Source organism: Cetorhinus maximus, chromosome 7 (assembly GCF_964194155.1).
Source record: "Cetorhinus maximus chromosome 7, sCetMax3.hap1.1, whole genome shotgun sequence".
NCBI classification, from domain to species: Eukaryota; Metazoa; Chordata; class Chondrichthyes; order Lamniformes; family Cetorhinidae; genus Cetorhinus; species Cetorhinus maximus.
The window spans coordinates 5,934,686-5,952,262 of NC_135885.1; the positions used below are offsets into that span (position 1 = coordinate 5,934,686).

The following is a 17,577-nucleotide window of genomic DNA, read 5'->3' on the forward strand; positions in this document are numbered from 1 at the left end:
GGGGGAGGGTAGCTGATCGGTGTGGGGGGTCGGCGGGGGGAGGGTAGCTGACCAGTGTGGGGAGTGGGGGGGAGAATAGCTGACCGGTGTTGGGAGTGGGAGAGGAGGGTAGCTGACCGGTGTGGGGGATGGTGGGAGGGTAGCTGACCGGTGTGGGGGATGAGGGGAGGGTAGCTGACCGGTGTGGGGGATGGGGTGGGGGAGGGTAGCTGACCGGTGTGGGGGATAGGGGGAGGGTAGCTGACCGGTGTGGGGGTTGGGGGGAGGGTAGCTGACCGGTGTGGGGGATGGGGGGAGGGTAGCTGACCGGTGTGGGGGATGAGGGGAGGGTAGCTGACCGGTGTGGGGGATGGGGGGAGGGTAGCTGACCGGTGTGGGGGATGGGAGGAGGGTAGCTGTCCGGTGTGGGGGATGGGAGGAGGGTAGCTGACCGGTGTGGGGGATGGGGGGAGGGTAGCTGTCCGGTGTGGGGGATGGGGGGAGGGTAGCTGACCGGTGTGGGGGATGGGGGGAGGGTAGCTGACCGGTGTGGGGGATGGATGGAGGGTAGCTGACCAGTGTGGGGGATGGGGGGGGGAGGGTAGCTGACTGGTGTGTGGGATGGGGGGAGGGTAGCTGACCGATGTGGGGGTTGGGGGGAGGGTAGCTGACCGGTGTGGGGGATGGGGGGAGGGTAGCTGACCATGTGGGGGATGGGGGGGGAGGGTAGCTGACCGGTGTGGGGGATGGGGGGAGGGTAGCTGACCGGTGTGGGGGTTGGGGGGAGGGTAGCTAACCGGTGTGGGGGATGGGGGAAGGGTAGCTGACCTGTGTGGGGGTTGGGGGGAGGGTAGCTGACCGGTGTGGGGGATGGGGGGAGGGTAGCTGACCGGTGTGGGGGATGGATGGAGGGTAGCTGACCAGTGTGGGGGATGGGGGGAGAGTAGCTGACCGGTGTGGGGGATGGGGGGAGAGTAGCTGACCGGTGTGGGGGATGGGGGGAGGGTAGCTGACCTGTGTGGGGGATGGGGGGGAGAGTAGCTGACCGGTGTGGGGGATGGGGGGGAGAGTAGCTGACCGGTGTGGGGGATGGGGGGAGAGTAGCTGACCGGTGTGGGGGATGGGGGGAGAGTAGCTGACCGGTGTGGGGGATGGGAGGAGGGTAGCTGACCTGTGTGGGGGATGGGGGGGAGAGTAGCTGACCGGTGTGGGGGATGGGGGGGAGAGTAGCTGACCGGTGTGGGGGATGGGGGGAGAGTAGCTGACCGGTGTGGGGGATGGGGGGAGGGTAGCTGACCTGTGTGGGGGCTGGGGGGAGGGTAGCTGACCTGTGTGGGGGATGGGGGGGAGGGTAGCTGACCTGTGTGGGGGATAGGGGGGAGGGTAGCTGACCTGTGTGGGGGATGGGGGGGAGGGTAGCTGACCGGTGTGGGGGTTGGGGGGGAGGGTAGCTGACCGGTGTGGGGGTTGGGGGGAGGGTAGCTGACCGGTGTGGGGGATGGGAGAAGGGTAGCTGACCGGTGTGGGGGATGGGGGGGAGGGTAGCTGACCGGTCTGGGGGTTGGGGGGAGGGTAGCTGACCGATGTGGGGGATGGGAGGAGGGTAGCTGACCGGTGTGGGGGATGGGGGGAGAGTAGCTGACCAGTGTGGGGGATGGGGGGGAGGGTAGCTGACCGGTCTGGGGGAGGCAGTGGGAGGCATCTCAAACATCAAGGGTGCTGCCAATAAAGAAATGTTTTTTCAGGCTCTGTCGCTGTCAACAATCAGGCCTCAAAGCACATTTCATTGGGGTCACGCCCACCATCAAAGATAATCATGGACATTTGGAGGCAAATCCCATCTCAGCCTTCACCTCGCAGCCGCCATTGCTGCCTCAGAGCCCGTAACCCCAAACGTTCACCCCGCGATCCCACTGTGGGTCGTGACCTACAGTTTGAAGAAGAGATTGGACGGAGGCTCAAGTGGAGAACAGTCACCAGTATGGCTCTGTTGGGCTGAATGGCCTGTGTCCACCCTGTAGGCACTTTGTAAACACAGGAGAATCAAGGAAGGTTCCCTCAGACCCCGGTAAATTGGGTTGAGTGTTTTCACTGAAATCCTATTTTATTAGGTGAGAGCATTCTACAGTGATGCAGGCAGTTGAGGGAAATGTTCCTCAGTTTACGCACATTTTAGTCCAGCATTTGCTTGTAGGGCTAAGTTTTATACTGTTAAAAAATGTATTGTTTCATGGGATGTGAGTGTCACTGGCAAGGCCAGCATTTATCGTCCACCCCTAATTGTCCTTGAACTGAGTGTCTTGATCGGTCATTTCAGAGGGCAGTTAGGAGTCAACCGCACTGCTGAGAAGATGGTGGGTGCTCTCACAGTCGCTGGCACACAGCACCTTTGCTCCTGAGGAGACTCCTTTGGCACCTTTGATCTTATTTAAGAATGAACTTGGGCTGATGTGGAATATGTTGAGAGACTATTAAACACTGTGATCAAGAGCAGGCAAGGGAGGCTATTCACTCCTCTCGATTGCCCTGAGATTGAAGTTCATTTGCACTATTTTTGATTTGCAGATTTCCTTATTTTAAATAAAAAAAATTGAAACAAACGGTTGTCTGTAAATTTGACTCGTGTTACTTTATGACGTGGAATCGGGTGGAAGGTTGCTAAATCTGCTCTGCCTCTATCCTCAGGGATTTCCTTCAATTGGAGTCTTCAATCTCAGCCATAATTCAGTCAGTACCACTCTTGTCTCTGACTCACAAGGCCATGAATTCGAGTCCCCATTCCAGAGACTTGAGCTCATAACCAAGGCTGACACTCCCAGTGCAGTACTGAGGGAGTGCTGAACTGTCAGAGGTGCCGTCTTTGAGGTCAGGCCTTAAATGAGGGGCTCTCTGCTCTCTCGGCAATGTAGAAGGTCCCGAGCAGAAGCAAAATACTGCGGACGCTGGAAAACAGAGGTGCAAAGCAGAAAATGCATGAACTACTCAGCAGGTCAGGCAGCATCTGTGGAGAGAGAAGCTGAGTTAGTACGTGGTCCTAATCTTCCAGTTTGCGGACTGTCTGAGATGGGACATAGGGCAGGAGATGCTCGCTGTGGCCGTACAGGAGTCCTGATGGACTGACATTCGTAGGAATCGCCCGGGTAGTTTAAACTTCCAACGGGCTGATTTTCTGGTGCCCTCTGCGAATACCTCAGACCCTGAGCTCAGGGTGGAGACTTGGGCCTGATACGCAGGACTTATCGCACACTTACCATGGAAATTAGACAGTTTAATACAGAGCCTAACAGCTGGGTAACTCAACTGAGCATCACAACCGAGCCTCCCAAATCAACCCCCGACCAGCCAACAATCCCCCTCGACCTCCTGATTAAAAACCCCCTCCCCCCAGACTACCCTCCCCCGCCCACCCAACCACACCCTCGATCCAACCTGCCTACCTCTCCGACCAGCCGACTCCCCCAACCCAATCTGACTAGCCGCCCCACCCCCCACCGACCCGACTCCCCCCCGCAGCAACTCAACCAGCCACCTCCCCCGACCAGCCCAGTGATCTGACTCTTGCACGGGCTGACCCGACTACAGTCCCCCTCCTGACCACCTCACCTGACCCACCTACCTACCTCACCCACCTACCCATTCCCTCACTAACACATTCACTAACCTATTTGTTAACTCACTCACCCATTTCATTAACCCACAGCTCGTTCATTAAAAGACCTGGACCTTTAAAAACTTACCTGATGAGGGCAGCTACTGCCCTAAAAAGGGAGCATCTTCTCCCCTTCCCCCCAACTCTCCCAGGCTTGTTGGGCTTACCCTGGAGTCCCTGCACTGTCCATTTCTGCTTCGGCTGGGATCGGAAGATTGCAGGAGAAATGGGTGGTGTTGTCGAGTCAGAGAGAAACCTTTGTGGGCAGTGGTAACGTGCCCCAGCCTTGGAAGGTCTGGAGGATCGAGGTCAATGACTGTTCAGCTCCGAAATGCTGAGCCTGGGCTGACTTTTTCGAGTCCGACTGGGAGGTGGGAGGGGTAGTAAAAATGGCACCTGGAGGGAAGCTCCGTGTGCTCCTTCCTCCCCAGCGTTGGGAACGTTGGTGTCTTGGCATCCCGCCAACAGGAGGTGGGTGACCAATTAAGGCCATTAATTGGCGCTTTTGATGGCCATTTCGCCGGGTCGATGAGACTTTACGGGTGTCAGAATGGCACCTCCGCTGCGTGGTGGGTCCATCAGCTACGCTGGTGGCAGCCTCCCGTAGTGGATTTCCCAGGGGCCTTCATTTCTAGAGGTTCCATGGCGCAAGAAGGAGCCCCCACATTGGCAATGACCACACCTACGGCTCCTGTGCTGCCATTGGAGGGTTCGCCTCTCCGATCGCTGGGGGCCTGCCTACCTGCCCCAACATACCAATTAATCTCTTACCTGCCCATTGAGGGTGCCTCAGTGGGAAGAAGCCCCCTCCTCCTTACAGCCTCAGCAGCGGCCTCCTCTATCAATGGTGTTGCAGTGCTGCCGGCCCAAGAGGAGCTGTCTTTAAATGGATGGTGGTTCCAAAGTCATCCTCTAAATTGGCCGCACCAATAAGATTGCCACCACAATCCAGCACTATCTCTACCTTCTCACACGATCCAGATCCCTCGATTCTCTTGGTGCCCGGAAACCTATTGATTTAATTTCGAATATGCGCCACAAATGAGCATCCACAACCCTCTGGGATAGAGAATTCCAAAGATTCACAACTCACTTGAGTGAAAAAAAAGTTATCCACATTTCAGTCCTGAAATGGCCTTAACCTGAGATGATGACCCCCCCCTGTTCTAGAGTCTCCTGTCAAGGGAAACAACCTCTCAGTGTCTACACAGTGAATACACACTGAAGCCCATGAGGATTTTTATACAATTCAGTGAGATCATCTGCGATTCTTAAACTCTAGGCCCGATTCTACACAATCTCTCCACCTCATCCCAGGGATCAATCTAGTGAACCATCATTGCACCTGCATTCTTTTTTCCCCCTTTATTATAAGACCATAAGACATAGGAGCTGAAATTAGGCCATTCGGCCCATCGAGTCTGCTCCGCCATTCAATCATGGCTGATAAGTTTCTCAACCCCATTCTCCCCGTAACCTTTGACCCCCTTACCAATCAAGAACCTATCTATCTCGGTCTCAAATACACTCAATGACCTGGCCTCCACAGCCTTCTGTGGCAAGAGTTCCATAGATTCACCACTCTCTGGCTAAAGAACTTTCTCCTCATCTCTGTTCTAAAAGGTCTTCCCTTTACTCTGAGGCTGTGCCCTCAGGTCCTAGTCTCTCCTACTAATGGAAACATCTTCCCCACGTCCACTCTATCCAGGCCTTTCAGTATTCTGTAAGTATTCTTTCATGGGATGTGGGCGTTGCTGGCAAGGCCATCATTTGTTGCCCATTCCTAATTACCCTTGAACTGAGTGGCTTGCTGGGCCATTTCAGAGTGCAGTTAAGAGTCAACCACATTGCTGTGGGTCTGGAGTCACAAGTAGGCCAGACCGGGTAAGGACGGCAGATTTCCTTCCCTGAAGGGTATTTGCAAACCAGATGGGTTTTTACAACGATCTGTGAATGTTTCATGGCCTCTGTTACTGAGGCTAGCTTTCAATTCCGGATTAACAGAATTCAGATTCCACCAGCTGCCAGGGTGGGATTTAAATCCATGTCCCTGGAGCATTAGCCCGGGTCTCTGGGTTACTCGTCCATCGGCATTACCGCTGCATCACCATCTTACGTAAGGAGACCAAAACTGCACACACGGCTCCAGGGGAAGAATTTTGACCTCGATGGGCAGTCTCGGTGAGGGCGGGAGGGAAGCTGACAGCTGCCTGCGATTGGGGCTGGACCGCGGTGGGCCAATCAAGGCCCTGCCCAGCATGAAACGCGAGCGGCGGCGCTCAGCACTGCCTGTGTGGGGGCGGGGGGGTTGATGAGGAAGGCGAGCACCAACTGCGTGCACGTGCACAGGTGCACACTTGTCAATCTCCCCGAGGCACGGAGCTACCTCAGGGAGATGAACCGTTTTCGAATTAAAAAAATAAAGATGTCAAAAATATTATACAACATGTCCCCTCATGTGACCCTGCCACTTGAGCGGGGACATGTCATTAAATAGATTTTAAAACTTTTTATTTTATTTTTAATTGCTGTCGGAAACCTCATCCCGCTCGTGGATGAGGTCTCCAAAAAAAATGCAAAGGCCGCTTGGCCTTTTCGCCTGCCCCGCCGACTGTAAGGTTGGACGGGCAGCGAAAAGTTTCTTTTAATTAACTTTATAATGGCCTTAATAGGCCTGTTAATTGTCGGCGGGCGTGCTGCCAACTCCCGACACCCACCCTCCGACTGAAATATCGCGCGATGACGTCGGGACGCTCACCCGACGTCATCACGCGTCACTTTACGCTCGGTCGGGATGGGCGCGTGTTCGCCCGCTGAGCTAAAGGTTCAGCCCCAGGGGTAGTGAGAGATTTTGGGAGCGTGAGGGGAAAGTTGCCTGTAAGCTCTGCCTCGTGAAGTGGAGGGTGTCGCGATGTACAGGAGACCAGGACCGGAAAGCCTCTGTCAGGTTCCGACAGGAACATTCTGTCCACAGGGTCACATACTCTGTGTCAGACTCACTGTCATTCTCACACTCAGTCTCTCGCCCTACCTAACACTCATTGTCACACAGAGTGTCATACGCTCGTACTTTGTCTCACTCATACACATACTAATTCACACTCGTGCACTAACACACACACACACACACACACACAAATTCATGGGCAGAGTTTTATATGTCCCCATCAGACAGGGAGACCCACAAATTTCCTCACATGACCTCCCCAACAGGCGTCTGGCCGCTCTGACCTCTGCAATTTTATGGTGGTGGGATGGGTGAGGCCTAGGTCACACAGCCTCCCCACCATCACCACACCCTCCCCCCCACCCGGCCCCATTGGGGACCCTTACGTGGCCAATTGATGACCACTTAAGAGCAGTTTCTTCACCCAGCCTCAATGTTCAGGATCAGTGGAGGGCTGGAGAAGCCCAGAAAGTGACTCTGCTCAGACCTCAGGCAGGAAGGGCGCATGGGCGCCTATATCAGCAGCTTCCATTCAACATCGGGAGCCCCTCATAAAAAGTCTGACCCCTGTAGGTGATCCCTGCAGGTGCACCCTTCCTTCCAGTCCCTCCACCAACACATCCAGACCCCCTGTGCTCACCCCTCACCCCCTGACCCCCCCCACCAAGGCCTCACCTTCTCTCCCCACCCGGAGACCCCCACGCTTATCTGTCCTGGACTCCCGGGGCTTCGATCCTAGGGACTGCTTTTACTCCTGGCCCTGTCCACTGCAGCTTCTGGCACTGCTGGGACTATAGAGAGCTCAGCTCACCCTCCTGAGTGAAGGACGCGTTGGAGGGTTAAACGGCTGTGGGGCAGCCAGTATCGGCGGGGACGCGTTTCCCGTCGACTCCTTAGATGGCGGGAAGGGAAACGCTGCCGTCCTACAAATCCTGGCCCGTTTGTGTGTTACAAACTGACGGAGAGATAGCGAGGGAGGGGTGAGACCCTGTGGGGGCTTGGGGAATGGAAAACCATTGAAGGTTAGCAAGGAGCTGCATGAAATGGGACTGAGCCAACTGTGCAGACCCCAGCCACAAACTCTATGCTCTTAAACATGGATTTCATTCGCTTCTCTGGCCTTTACCTGCCTGGAATTCTACCTCCCCACATTCCTCTCCTTAAAACCCATTTCTTTGTCGACTCCTTCAATCTCTCAGTCTCCCAGTATCCCCTTCCATTGCCTGGTGGTCAATATTCCCCGTATCTCGGTGAAAAAACTCGTGACATTTTTCTACACTGAAGGCATCACAAGAACAAGAGGATGTAACATTAAAACAAGGGCCATCGGGCCAGGCAGGGTCAGGGGTGAAGTCAGGGGGCAATTATTCACACAAAGGGGAGTGGGAATCTGGAATTTGTTGAACATGGGAGTCAATTGAAAATTGAGACTGATGGCATTTCGCTGGGGAAGAGATTAAGAGTTATGGAACCGAGGAGTAGGTGGAGTTAAGATACAGATCGGTTATTATCTAAATGAATGACAGAACAGGTTTACAGTACTGAACGGCCGCCTTCTATGTTTCTGTATAAAAGCAACAGGGCGATACAATAACAGCAATGTTATCGATCATTGTACACGACAGCAGTCAGGGCACTTTGAACCTTCACACGTATCATTCAGAGATACTTCATCTGATACCTTTCAGTCTATTTTCAACACGTACACTGGTTCTCATTGAGTTTATCTTCGAGTTGAAGCTGAAGTTTGACTGTGGCATCATCTAGTGGTGTAATCCACACATGATGCTTTTAAAACAGAACTCCAAACTGAACAGGGAGGGCTGTGGGGAAAGGGCAGGGGAGTGGGGCTAACTGAAGAGCTCTGTCAAAGGAACAGTGGGGCTGACTATTCCTTCCATGCACCAATACAGCAGCACTGTTGAAAAGCGCCTCCTGTGGATATGGCCAGCTGCAGCAGTTGTTATGCACCAAATAGGAAACCAACTGCATTAATATAGCACCTTTCAACCACCACAGAATGTCCCAAAGCTCTTCACGGCCAATGAAATACTTTTTCCCTGAAGTGTTGTAATGCAGGGAGTATGGCAGCCAATTTGTGCCCAGTAAGTTACCTCAATGTGAGAATAACCAGATAACCTATTTTGGTAATGTTGGTTAAGGGATAGATATTGGGCCAAGATAATGGAGATATTCCTCTCCTTAAAACCCATTTCTTTGTCGACTCCTTCAATCTCTCAGTCTCCCAACATCCCCTTCAATTTCCTGGTGGTCAATATTCCCCGTATCTCGGTGAAAAAACTCGTGACATTTTTCTACATTGAAGGCATCACAAGAACAAGAGGATGTAACATTAAAATGAGGGCCATCAGGCCAGGCAGGGTCAGGGGTGAAGTCAGGGGGCAATTCTTCACACAAAGGGGAGTGGGGATCTGGAATTTGTTGAACATGGGAGTCAATTGAAAATTGAGACTGATGGCATTTTGCTGGGGAAGAGATTAAGAGTTATGGAACTGAGGAGTAGATGGAGTTAAGATACAGATCAGTCATTATCTAAACGAATGACAGAACAGGTTTACAGAACTGAATGGCCGCCTTCTATGTTTCTGTATAAAAGCAACAGGGCGATACAATAACAGCAATGTTATCGATCATTGTACACGTCAGCAGTCAGGGCACTTTGAACTTTCACACGTATCATTCAGAGATACTTCATCTGATACCTTTCAGTCTATTTTCAACTCGTGCACTGGTTCTCATTGAGTTCATCGTCGAGTTGAAGCTGAGGTTTGACTGTGGCATCATCTAGTGGTGTAATCCACACATGATGCTTTTAAAACAGAACTCCAAACTGAACCGGGAGGGCTGTGGGGAAAGGGCAGGGGAGTGGGGCTAACTGAAGAGCTCTGTCAAAGCAACAGTGGGGCTGACTATTCCTTCCATGCACCAATACAGCAGCACTGTTGAAAAGCGCCTCCTGTGGATAAGGTCAGCTGCAGCAGTTGTTATGCACCAAATAAGAAAAGAACTGCATTAATATAGCACCTTTCAACCACCACAGGATGTCCCAAAGCTCTTAATGGCCAATGAAATACTTTTTCCCTGAAGTGTTGTAATGCAGGGAGTATGGCAGCCAATTTATGCACAGTAAGCTGCCTCAGTGTGAGAATAACCAGATAACCTATTTTGGTAATGTTGGTTAAGGGATAGATATTGGGCCAAGATAATGGAGATATTCCTCTCCTTAAAACCCATTTCTTTGTCGACTCCTTCAATCTCTCAGTCCCCCAATGTCCCCTTCAATTTCCTGGTGGTCAATATTCCCCGTATCTTGGTGAAAAAACTCGTGACATTTTTCTACATTGAAGGCATCACAAGAACAAGAGGATGTAACATTAAAATGAGGGCCATCAGGCCAGGCAGGGTCAGGGGTGAAGTCAGGGGGCAATTCTTCACACAAAGGGGAGTGGGGATCTGGAATTTGTTGAACATGGGAGTCAATTGAAAATTGAGACTGATGGCATTTCGCTGGGGAAGAGATTAAGAGTTATGGAACCGTGGAGTAGATGGAGTTAAGATACAGATCGGTTATTATCTAAACGAATGACAGAACAGGTTTACAGAACTGAATGGCCGCCTTCTATGTTTCTGTATAAAAGCAACAGGGCGATACAATAACAGCAATGTTATCGATCATTGTACACGACAGCAGTCAGGGCACTTTGAACCTTCACACGTATCATTCAGAGATACTTCATCCGATACCTTTCAGTCTATTTTCAACTCGTGCACTGGTTCTCATTGAGTTTATCTTCGAGTTGAAGCTGAGGTTTGACTGTGGCATCATCTAGTGGTGTAATCCACACATGACGCTTTTAAAACAGAACTCCAAACTGAACAGGGAGGGCTGCGGGGAAAGGGCAGGAGAGTGGCGCTAACTGAAGAGCTCTGTCAAAGGAACAGTGGGGCTGACTATTCCTTCCATGCACCAATACAGCAGCACTGTTGAAAAGCGTCTCCTGTGGATAAAGCCAGCTGCAGCAGTTGTTATGCACCAAATAAGAAAGAAACTGCATTAATATAGCACCTTCTAATCGCCACGGGATGTCCCAAAGCTCTTCATGCCAATGAAATACTTTTTCCCTGAAGTGTTGTAATGCGGGAAGTATAGCAGCCAATTTGTGCACAGTAAGCTGCCACAGTGTGAGAATAACCAGATAACCTATTTTGGTAATGTTGGTTAAGGGATAGATATTGGGCCAAGATAATGGAGATAACCCCCCGTGTTCTTGTTTGGGTGCCTGGTGTCCAATGGAGACCTCCAAGACAAGATATCCTTTCTAAGGATGTTTTAGCTGTGTTAAATCAACAGTAGAAATTCAATGTTTAAAATTTGTTCATGGGGTTTGGGTACCGGCGACAAGATGGGCAATGATACCCATCTATAATTGCCCTTGAGAAGGTGGTGCTGAGCTGCCTTCTTGAACCGCTGCAGTCCATGTGGTGAAGGTGCACCCACAGTGCTGTTAGGGAGGGAGTTCCAGGATTTTGACCCTGTGGCAGTGAAGGAACGGTGGATATATTTCCAAGTCAGGATGGTGAGTGGCTTGGAGGGGAACTTGCAGGTGGTGGTGTTCCCATCCATCTGCTGTCCTTGTCCTTCTAGGTGGTAGTGGTCGTGGGTTTGGAAGGTGCTGCTGAAGGGAGCCTTGGTGAGTTTCTGCAGTGCATCTTGTAGATGGTGCACACTGCTGCTACTGTGCATTGGTGGTGGAGGGAGTGAATGTTTGTGGATGAGGTGCCAATCAAGTGGGCTGCTTTGTCCTGGATGGTGTCCAGCTTCTTGAGTGTTGTTGGAAATATATCGCCGTTCCTTCACTGTCACTGGGTCAAAATCCTGGAACTCCCTCCCTAACAGCATGGACCGCAGCGGTTCAAGGCAGCAGCTCACCACCACCTCCTTCAAAGGGCAGTTAGGGATGCACAATAAATGCTGGCCTAGCCAGCGCAGCCCACATCCAATGAATGAATAGTGAAAAAGAAAAGAGTTCCCAGCCTCGGACTTGCTCTTGTAGCCACAGTATTTACACGGCTAGTCCTGTTCAGTTTTTGGTCAATGGTAACCCCCAGGTTGGTAATGGTCATCCCATTGAATATCAAGGAGACATGATTAGGATGTCTCATGTTGACACAAAAGGAGCGAGCAACATTTGCAGCACACATCAGTCCAAGCCTGAATGTTGTTCAGATCTTGTTAAAGCAGGCACAGGACTGTTTCACCATCTAAGGAGTTGATCATTTTTTTTTGAAATATCAAACGCGAATCCCTTCATATCATCCCAGGCCAATAACCAGAAACACAAACTTGGCTGTTTTTTTTTTATTAAAAAAAGGGGTTTTATTTTAACTCCACAATTTAGTACAAAAATCTGATTCTTGAACTTGTGCTGTTAACTGTGGTAAGATAAAAGAGAGGTAGAAAGAGAGAAAGTGATGGATAAGACAAGAGGAATACAGAAAGTGAACACCAGGCCCTATGAAGCAGTGAACTTCACCGGCATTCAAACTCCACAAACACTCAAAATCAATTAACACATCATTCAAAATTGGATAATGGCCACACAGCATGGCTTCATTCAAAATGGCTAGATGTGAACAATTTTTTCAGAAAAAAGTAGCTTAAGAATGTGGAATTTTCTCCATTGGTGTATTCCTGAACTCCAAGTGCTGGCAGCACAGTAGTGTAATTTGAATAGATGGGATTGTTAATATTAAATGGCTTCCATGAGAGTGTGTGGCAGATCAGCTCTCTTTCTCTCCCTCCATCTCTCTTTGGGACCTAAGTGTTCTCTCTTTCTCCTTTTGCACCAAGAAGAAGATATCTAGCCCTCTCAGATTTTCTGGTTCCAAACAGGGGCTGCTTTCAGTTCATCTCTACTTCCTGATGTCAAAAAGGCACTGCACAAACATAGGACACACTCCGTGCTCAGCCAGTGAAGAGGGTTCATTTGTGGGGAGGGAGGGAGGGAGGGGCTTTTCTCTCACCCACTCCACCCCTCCCCACGTTTCACTAAGCAACATCAATGAATATTAAACAAAAACAGAATTACCTGGAAAAACTCAGCAGGTCTGGCAGCATCGGCGGAGAAGAATAGAGTTGACGTTTCGAGTCCTCATGACCCTTCAACAGAACTGCTGAAGGGTCATGAGGACTCAAAACGTCAACTCTTTTCTTCTCTGCCGATGCTGCCAGACCTGCTGAGTTTTTCCAGGTAATTCTGTTTTTGTTTTGGATTTCCAGCATCCGCAGTAGTTTTTTGTTTTTATCTCAATGAATATTACCCCACTTAATCCAGCGTCACACGTTCAATCACGAGAATAGAGCGTCCAAACGATGTAGGTGACTAAAGGATGTTAGCATTGAGTTAGTCATGTGTTTCACACTGGCTCGTGCAATGGCACAGAGCTACGGCATGTCCTGCTGTTTGTACAGAGTGGCCACTGGTGGCGGCAACTTGGAGGTGAAGAATTAAGGGCACCAGGTGACTTGGAATTTACTTGTTTTCTTCCTATAGCTTTCTGCGACCGATAGCTTAACCATGCCTGGCGAGAACATCACACAAAATGAGTTGAGAGATTAATTATGGCTTTTTTTCCCCCATTGACCCTCCCTCCATCCATCCTGACCTCGAATTATCGGTGTACTTGAATCTAGAGTCCCCAAGAGATTCCAGTCGAAAGTCCTATTGCTTTGGCAGAGTGGTAGAAGATATGAACCTTATTGCACAATTACCACGTCATAGCGGTACACATCATTCCAATACTGAACGTGACTAACCACTCCCCCTCCGCCTCACAAACAAACAAACAAACAAACTCTTCCTATCCTTCCCCTTAAATATTAGGGGCTTCAAAGGGCGATATAGAAACTCAACAAAATAGTAAAGGTGCATAGAGCAATTAGGTAATCGGATACTTTGGCATCATTGCATTGCTTGTGCATTTTGAACATTCCTCCTGCAAAACAAAACCCACGAATTACCAGCCCATTACATAAAAGGAATTAGTCAGTAGATTGTATATGACAATTTCTAAAAAAAAAAAAATTACAACCGAGACAAAAATTACATTTCATAAGACAAATTCCTCTTAAAAAGCTTGTCCTGGTGAATTTGACAAAAATATTCTTCTGCAAAAATAATTATTTTTTATTTTTCGATATGATTTCCTTTCGTTATTCGGTAGTGCAGGTGGGGCAGGGTTTTTTTTAAAAACACATTTTGAACCGTTAAAGGTGAAACTGCTGAAAATTTCTGTTTCTTTCGGGAGGTTCCCAGCGAACGGCAAGCGGGCGTTTTAGGATGGGAGCCCTTTAAATCACCTCCAGCCGATCTGTTTCACAGTAACCGAATTTAACCTTGTACTTGTTGAAGAGTTTGAGGAGGGAGGACATGTATAGCTCGTGGTAGAAATCCACCTCTTTCGGACTTGGGTTTTCAATCCGCGGGACTGTAAATGGCTCACCAACTGCAAACACAAAAGTTCAAACAATGTTGTCTAAAGGAGAGGAAAGGCTTATTTATTTATAGAGAGCACCTTTTACGACCTCAGGACTCCCCAAAGTGCTTTTCAAACGAGAATTTTTGAAGCATTGTCACCGTTTTAATGAAGAACCTCGGCTGCCATTTTGCGCACAGCAGGATCCCACAACAGTAACGAGCAGGTTTTGCTCTTTTTCTGTTCCTTCATGGGATGTGGGTGATGCTGTCAAGGCCGGCATTTATTCCCCATCCCTAATTGCCCCTGAACTGAGTGGCTTGCTCGGCCATTTCAGGGGGGGGCAGTTAAGAGTCAGCCACATTGCTGTGGGTCTGGGGTCACATGTAGGCCAGACCGGGTAAGGACGGCAGATTTCCTTCCCTGAAGGGCATTAGTGAAGCAGATGGGTTTTTACAACAATCGATGATAGTTTCACTGTCACCATTATCGACACCAGCTTTCAATTCCAGATTTATTAATTGAGTTTAACTTCCACTAGTCGCCATGTTGGGATTTGAACCCAGATCCCCAGGGCATTAGCCTGGGCCTCTGGTTTACTAGTCCAGTGACATTTCCAATGAACCCTGATCTCTCCTCTGAGTCAGTGGATATTGATGGTTTTAAATTGGGTCCTTTGAGGGGGCAGGGAAGTGCACTGGTTGTGGGATTTCGGATTACAGGTGAGGTGCAACTTGCACGATAACACAACATTAGGAATAAAAAAGGGGAGGAGGAGAAGGCCATTCAGCCTTTCGAGCTTGTTCCGCATTCAGCGAGATCACGGCTTATCTGTGATTTAACTCCATATACCTGCCTTTGCCCCATATCCCTTAACAAAACTATTGATTTCACATTTAAAGTTAATGATTGATTTAACATCAACTTGCCAAAGAGAATTCTAAACTTCTAACCCTCTGTGTGGAGAAGTGTTTATTAATTTCACTCTCAAAAAGGTCTGGCTCTAATTTTTAGATTTAGATGCTCCAAGCAGCATAAATAGTTTCTTGCTATCTACCCTATCTGCTGCCATTAATCTCTTGAAACTTTGATCAACTCACCCCTTAATCTTCTAAATTCCAAGGGCTACAACCCTAACGTGTTTAATCCAGCCAGGCCTGTGTGTTTTATTTATTCATGGGATGTGGGCTTCACTGGCTAGGCCAGCATTTATTGCCCATCCCTAATTGCCCTCGAGAAGGTGGTGGTGAGCTGCCTTCTTGAACCGCTGCTGCAGTCCATGTGGTGTAGGTACACCCACAGTGCTGTTAGGGAGGGAGTTCCAGGATTTTGACCCAGCGAAAGTGAAGGAACGGCGATATATTTCCAAGTCAGGATGGCGAGTGACTTGGAGGGGAATTTCCAGGTGGTGGTGTCCCCATCTATCTGCTGCCCTCGTTCTTCTAGATGGTAGAGGTCATGGGTTTGTTATCGAAGGAGACAGTGAGTCGCAGCAGTTCATCTTGTAGATGGTACACACTGCTGCTACTCTGCATCGGTGTTGGAGGGAGTGAATGTTTGTGTCACTGAAGCATGACCTCTGGGGTTGCCAACTTTGGTTGGACACATTCCAGAAGGTTCCACTGCCTCCAACTGTTAGCGCCCCCACATGATCCTCCTATTGGTTGCTGGAAATGCCTACCCTTGTGTGGCCCTGCATTCCCTCACTGATTGGACAGCCAGTAGTTTCTGCTCCCTGATTGGATGATCTTTGACTGCCAGCCAAAAGGCTTTCTTTTCCAAAAAAAAAATCGTATTCAACATCTTTGTAACCAACAAAATGGAAACGTGTTAAAGAAATGAACAAAAACCTACATTAAAAAAAAGCCTCACTACTTTTGTTCATGGAGCAATGATTTTTCTTTCTGGAGTTGTGTGTCCAGGAGATTAGTAAGTTTAGGATAGGGGAAGGAACCTACCCACAGTGTTGATGGGTTTTGCGTAAGGCATGAGGCCCCAGGAGCTGCTCGAAAAGAAGCCACGGCCAAGGAAAACTAAGGGGGCGAATCCAATCAGCTTCTGGAACTTTCTTTGTATCGCTCGCATCAAACTTCCTTCCTTGTAGATAACTTGTTGATAAACTTCATTCTCACCAAAAGCATAAACAGGGACTAAATCAGCTCTGCCAAGAGAAGAAAACAAATTGGAAACATCTAGGAGAATTGTTATTTCTTTCCAAACCCCCCCTTACAAAAACTCCCTGTAGCACCTTTACTGTTGTAACCATTTCATGGGAGCATTATCAAATAAAACCGGTCACTGAGCCACAGGAGATATTAAGACAGGTTTCTGCCCACCCTGACCACACAGTGATTTTACACTGGAGTGGGCAAGGCCTCAGAAGGGAAGCCCACTTTCCCCCCCCAATTGAGGCTCTTAAGTGGCTAATGATTGGCCACTCAAGGGCCATTTGCCACCTAGCCTCAACGTTTAGGCTGGTGGGAGGGTTGACCTGGCATGGAGAAAGGCTGAAATCAAACAGAGTTGGATCCCAGGCAAGAAGAGTGGGGGGTGGTGGCTGCCTCCATCAGAAACTCCCTTTCTGAAGTTGGGCAGACCTTCCTTAAGGTCCGGTGACCTCCTCGCCTCCCTCTCTCCACCCTGGCCTCTCTGCTGAGACCCCGATCGCCCCCTTCACAACCCCCAGGCCTTCCCTACTGCCCCTCACCTCCCCCACATGGACTCCTTGAACTTACCTGGGCCTGTACAGGTGCACAAAACCACGTGGAAGTAGTTTTACGGTTACTATGTCAACAGGCTGAGAAGATTCAGTATATAATGTTCGTTAACAACTTACATAAGAAATAGGAGCAAGAATAGGCCATTCGGCCCTTTAAGCCTGCTCCACCATTCAATAAGATCATGGCTGGTCCGATTGGAGCCTTAACTTTACTTTCCTGTCTGCCCCCCCAGTAAACATTGACTCCCTTGTTAATCAACACTCTAACTCAGTCTTGAATATATTCAATGACCCAGCCTCCACTGCTCTCTGGGGAAGAGAATTCCAAACACTAACAATCCTCTGAGAGAAGAAATTCCTCTTCATCTCCGTCTTAAATTATTTTTAAGCTTATTTTTAAACTGTGCCCCCTAGTTCTATATTCAACCCACAAGGGGAAAACATCCACCCAGCATCCACCCTGTCAAGACCCGTCAGAATCTTGTATGTTTTAAGAAGATCACCTCTCATTCTTCTAAACTCCACTTGGGATGCAATACAAGTCAAAAGCTTAAATTATTTTTTTCAAATAAGGACACGAGAAATGTTGCAAGAGGCTGAACGGTTAAACGACTTGCTGATGATACGAAGTTAGGTTGTGATGAGGATGGAGAGGCTGCCAAGGGATACAGACAATAGGTGAGTGGGCAAGAAGGTGGCAGATGGAGTATAATGGAAAATATGAAATTTGTTCACTTTGGAAGAAAGAAAAGTAGAATTATTTTTTTAAAAAGTGAGAGAACTACT

The 17,577-nt window shown here is 49.3% G+C and overlaps 3 protein-coding genes across 5 annotated transcripts in view; 2 read left to right on the forward strand and 1 right to left on the reverse strand.

The window, feature by feature from the left end:
• The window catches only part of ints4 (integrator complex subunit 4), a 445,537-nt gene extending 443,912 nt beyond the window's left edge, over window positions 1-1,625 (forward strand). Inside the window, exon 23 of the mRNA XM_078544963.1 lies at window positions 1,615-1,625. The gene's annotated coding sequence lies outside the window, so the exon portion shown is untranslated. The remainder of the gene's footprint in view (window positions 1-1,614) is intronic.
• The window catches only part of LOC144682565 (BTB/POZ domain-containing protein KCTD14-like), a 1,380,231-nt gene that overhangs the window by 949,590 nt on the left and 413,064 nt on the right, over window positions 1-17,577 (forward strand). The gene's annotated exons all lie outside the window — the stretch shown is intronic.
• Window positions 11,948-17,577, reverse strand: part of LOC144682557 (diacylglycerol O-acyltransferase 2-like) — a 71,051-nt gene continuing 65,421 nt past the window's right edge. The window contains exons 7-8 of the mRNA XM_078544993.1: window positions 16,031-16,233; window positions 11,948-14,102 (exon numbers count right to left, since the gene is read on the reverse strand). Of these exons, the coding sequence (XP_078401119.1) occupies window positions 13,948-14,102; window positions 16,031-16,233 (358 nt within the window). The 3' untranslated portion in view covers window positions 11,948-13,947. The remainder of the gene's footprint in view (window positions 14,103-16,030; window positions 16,234-17,577) is intronic.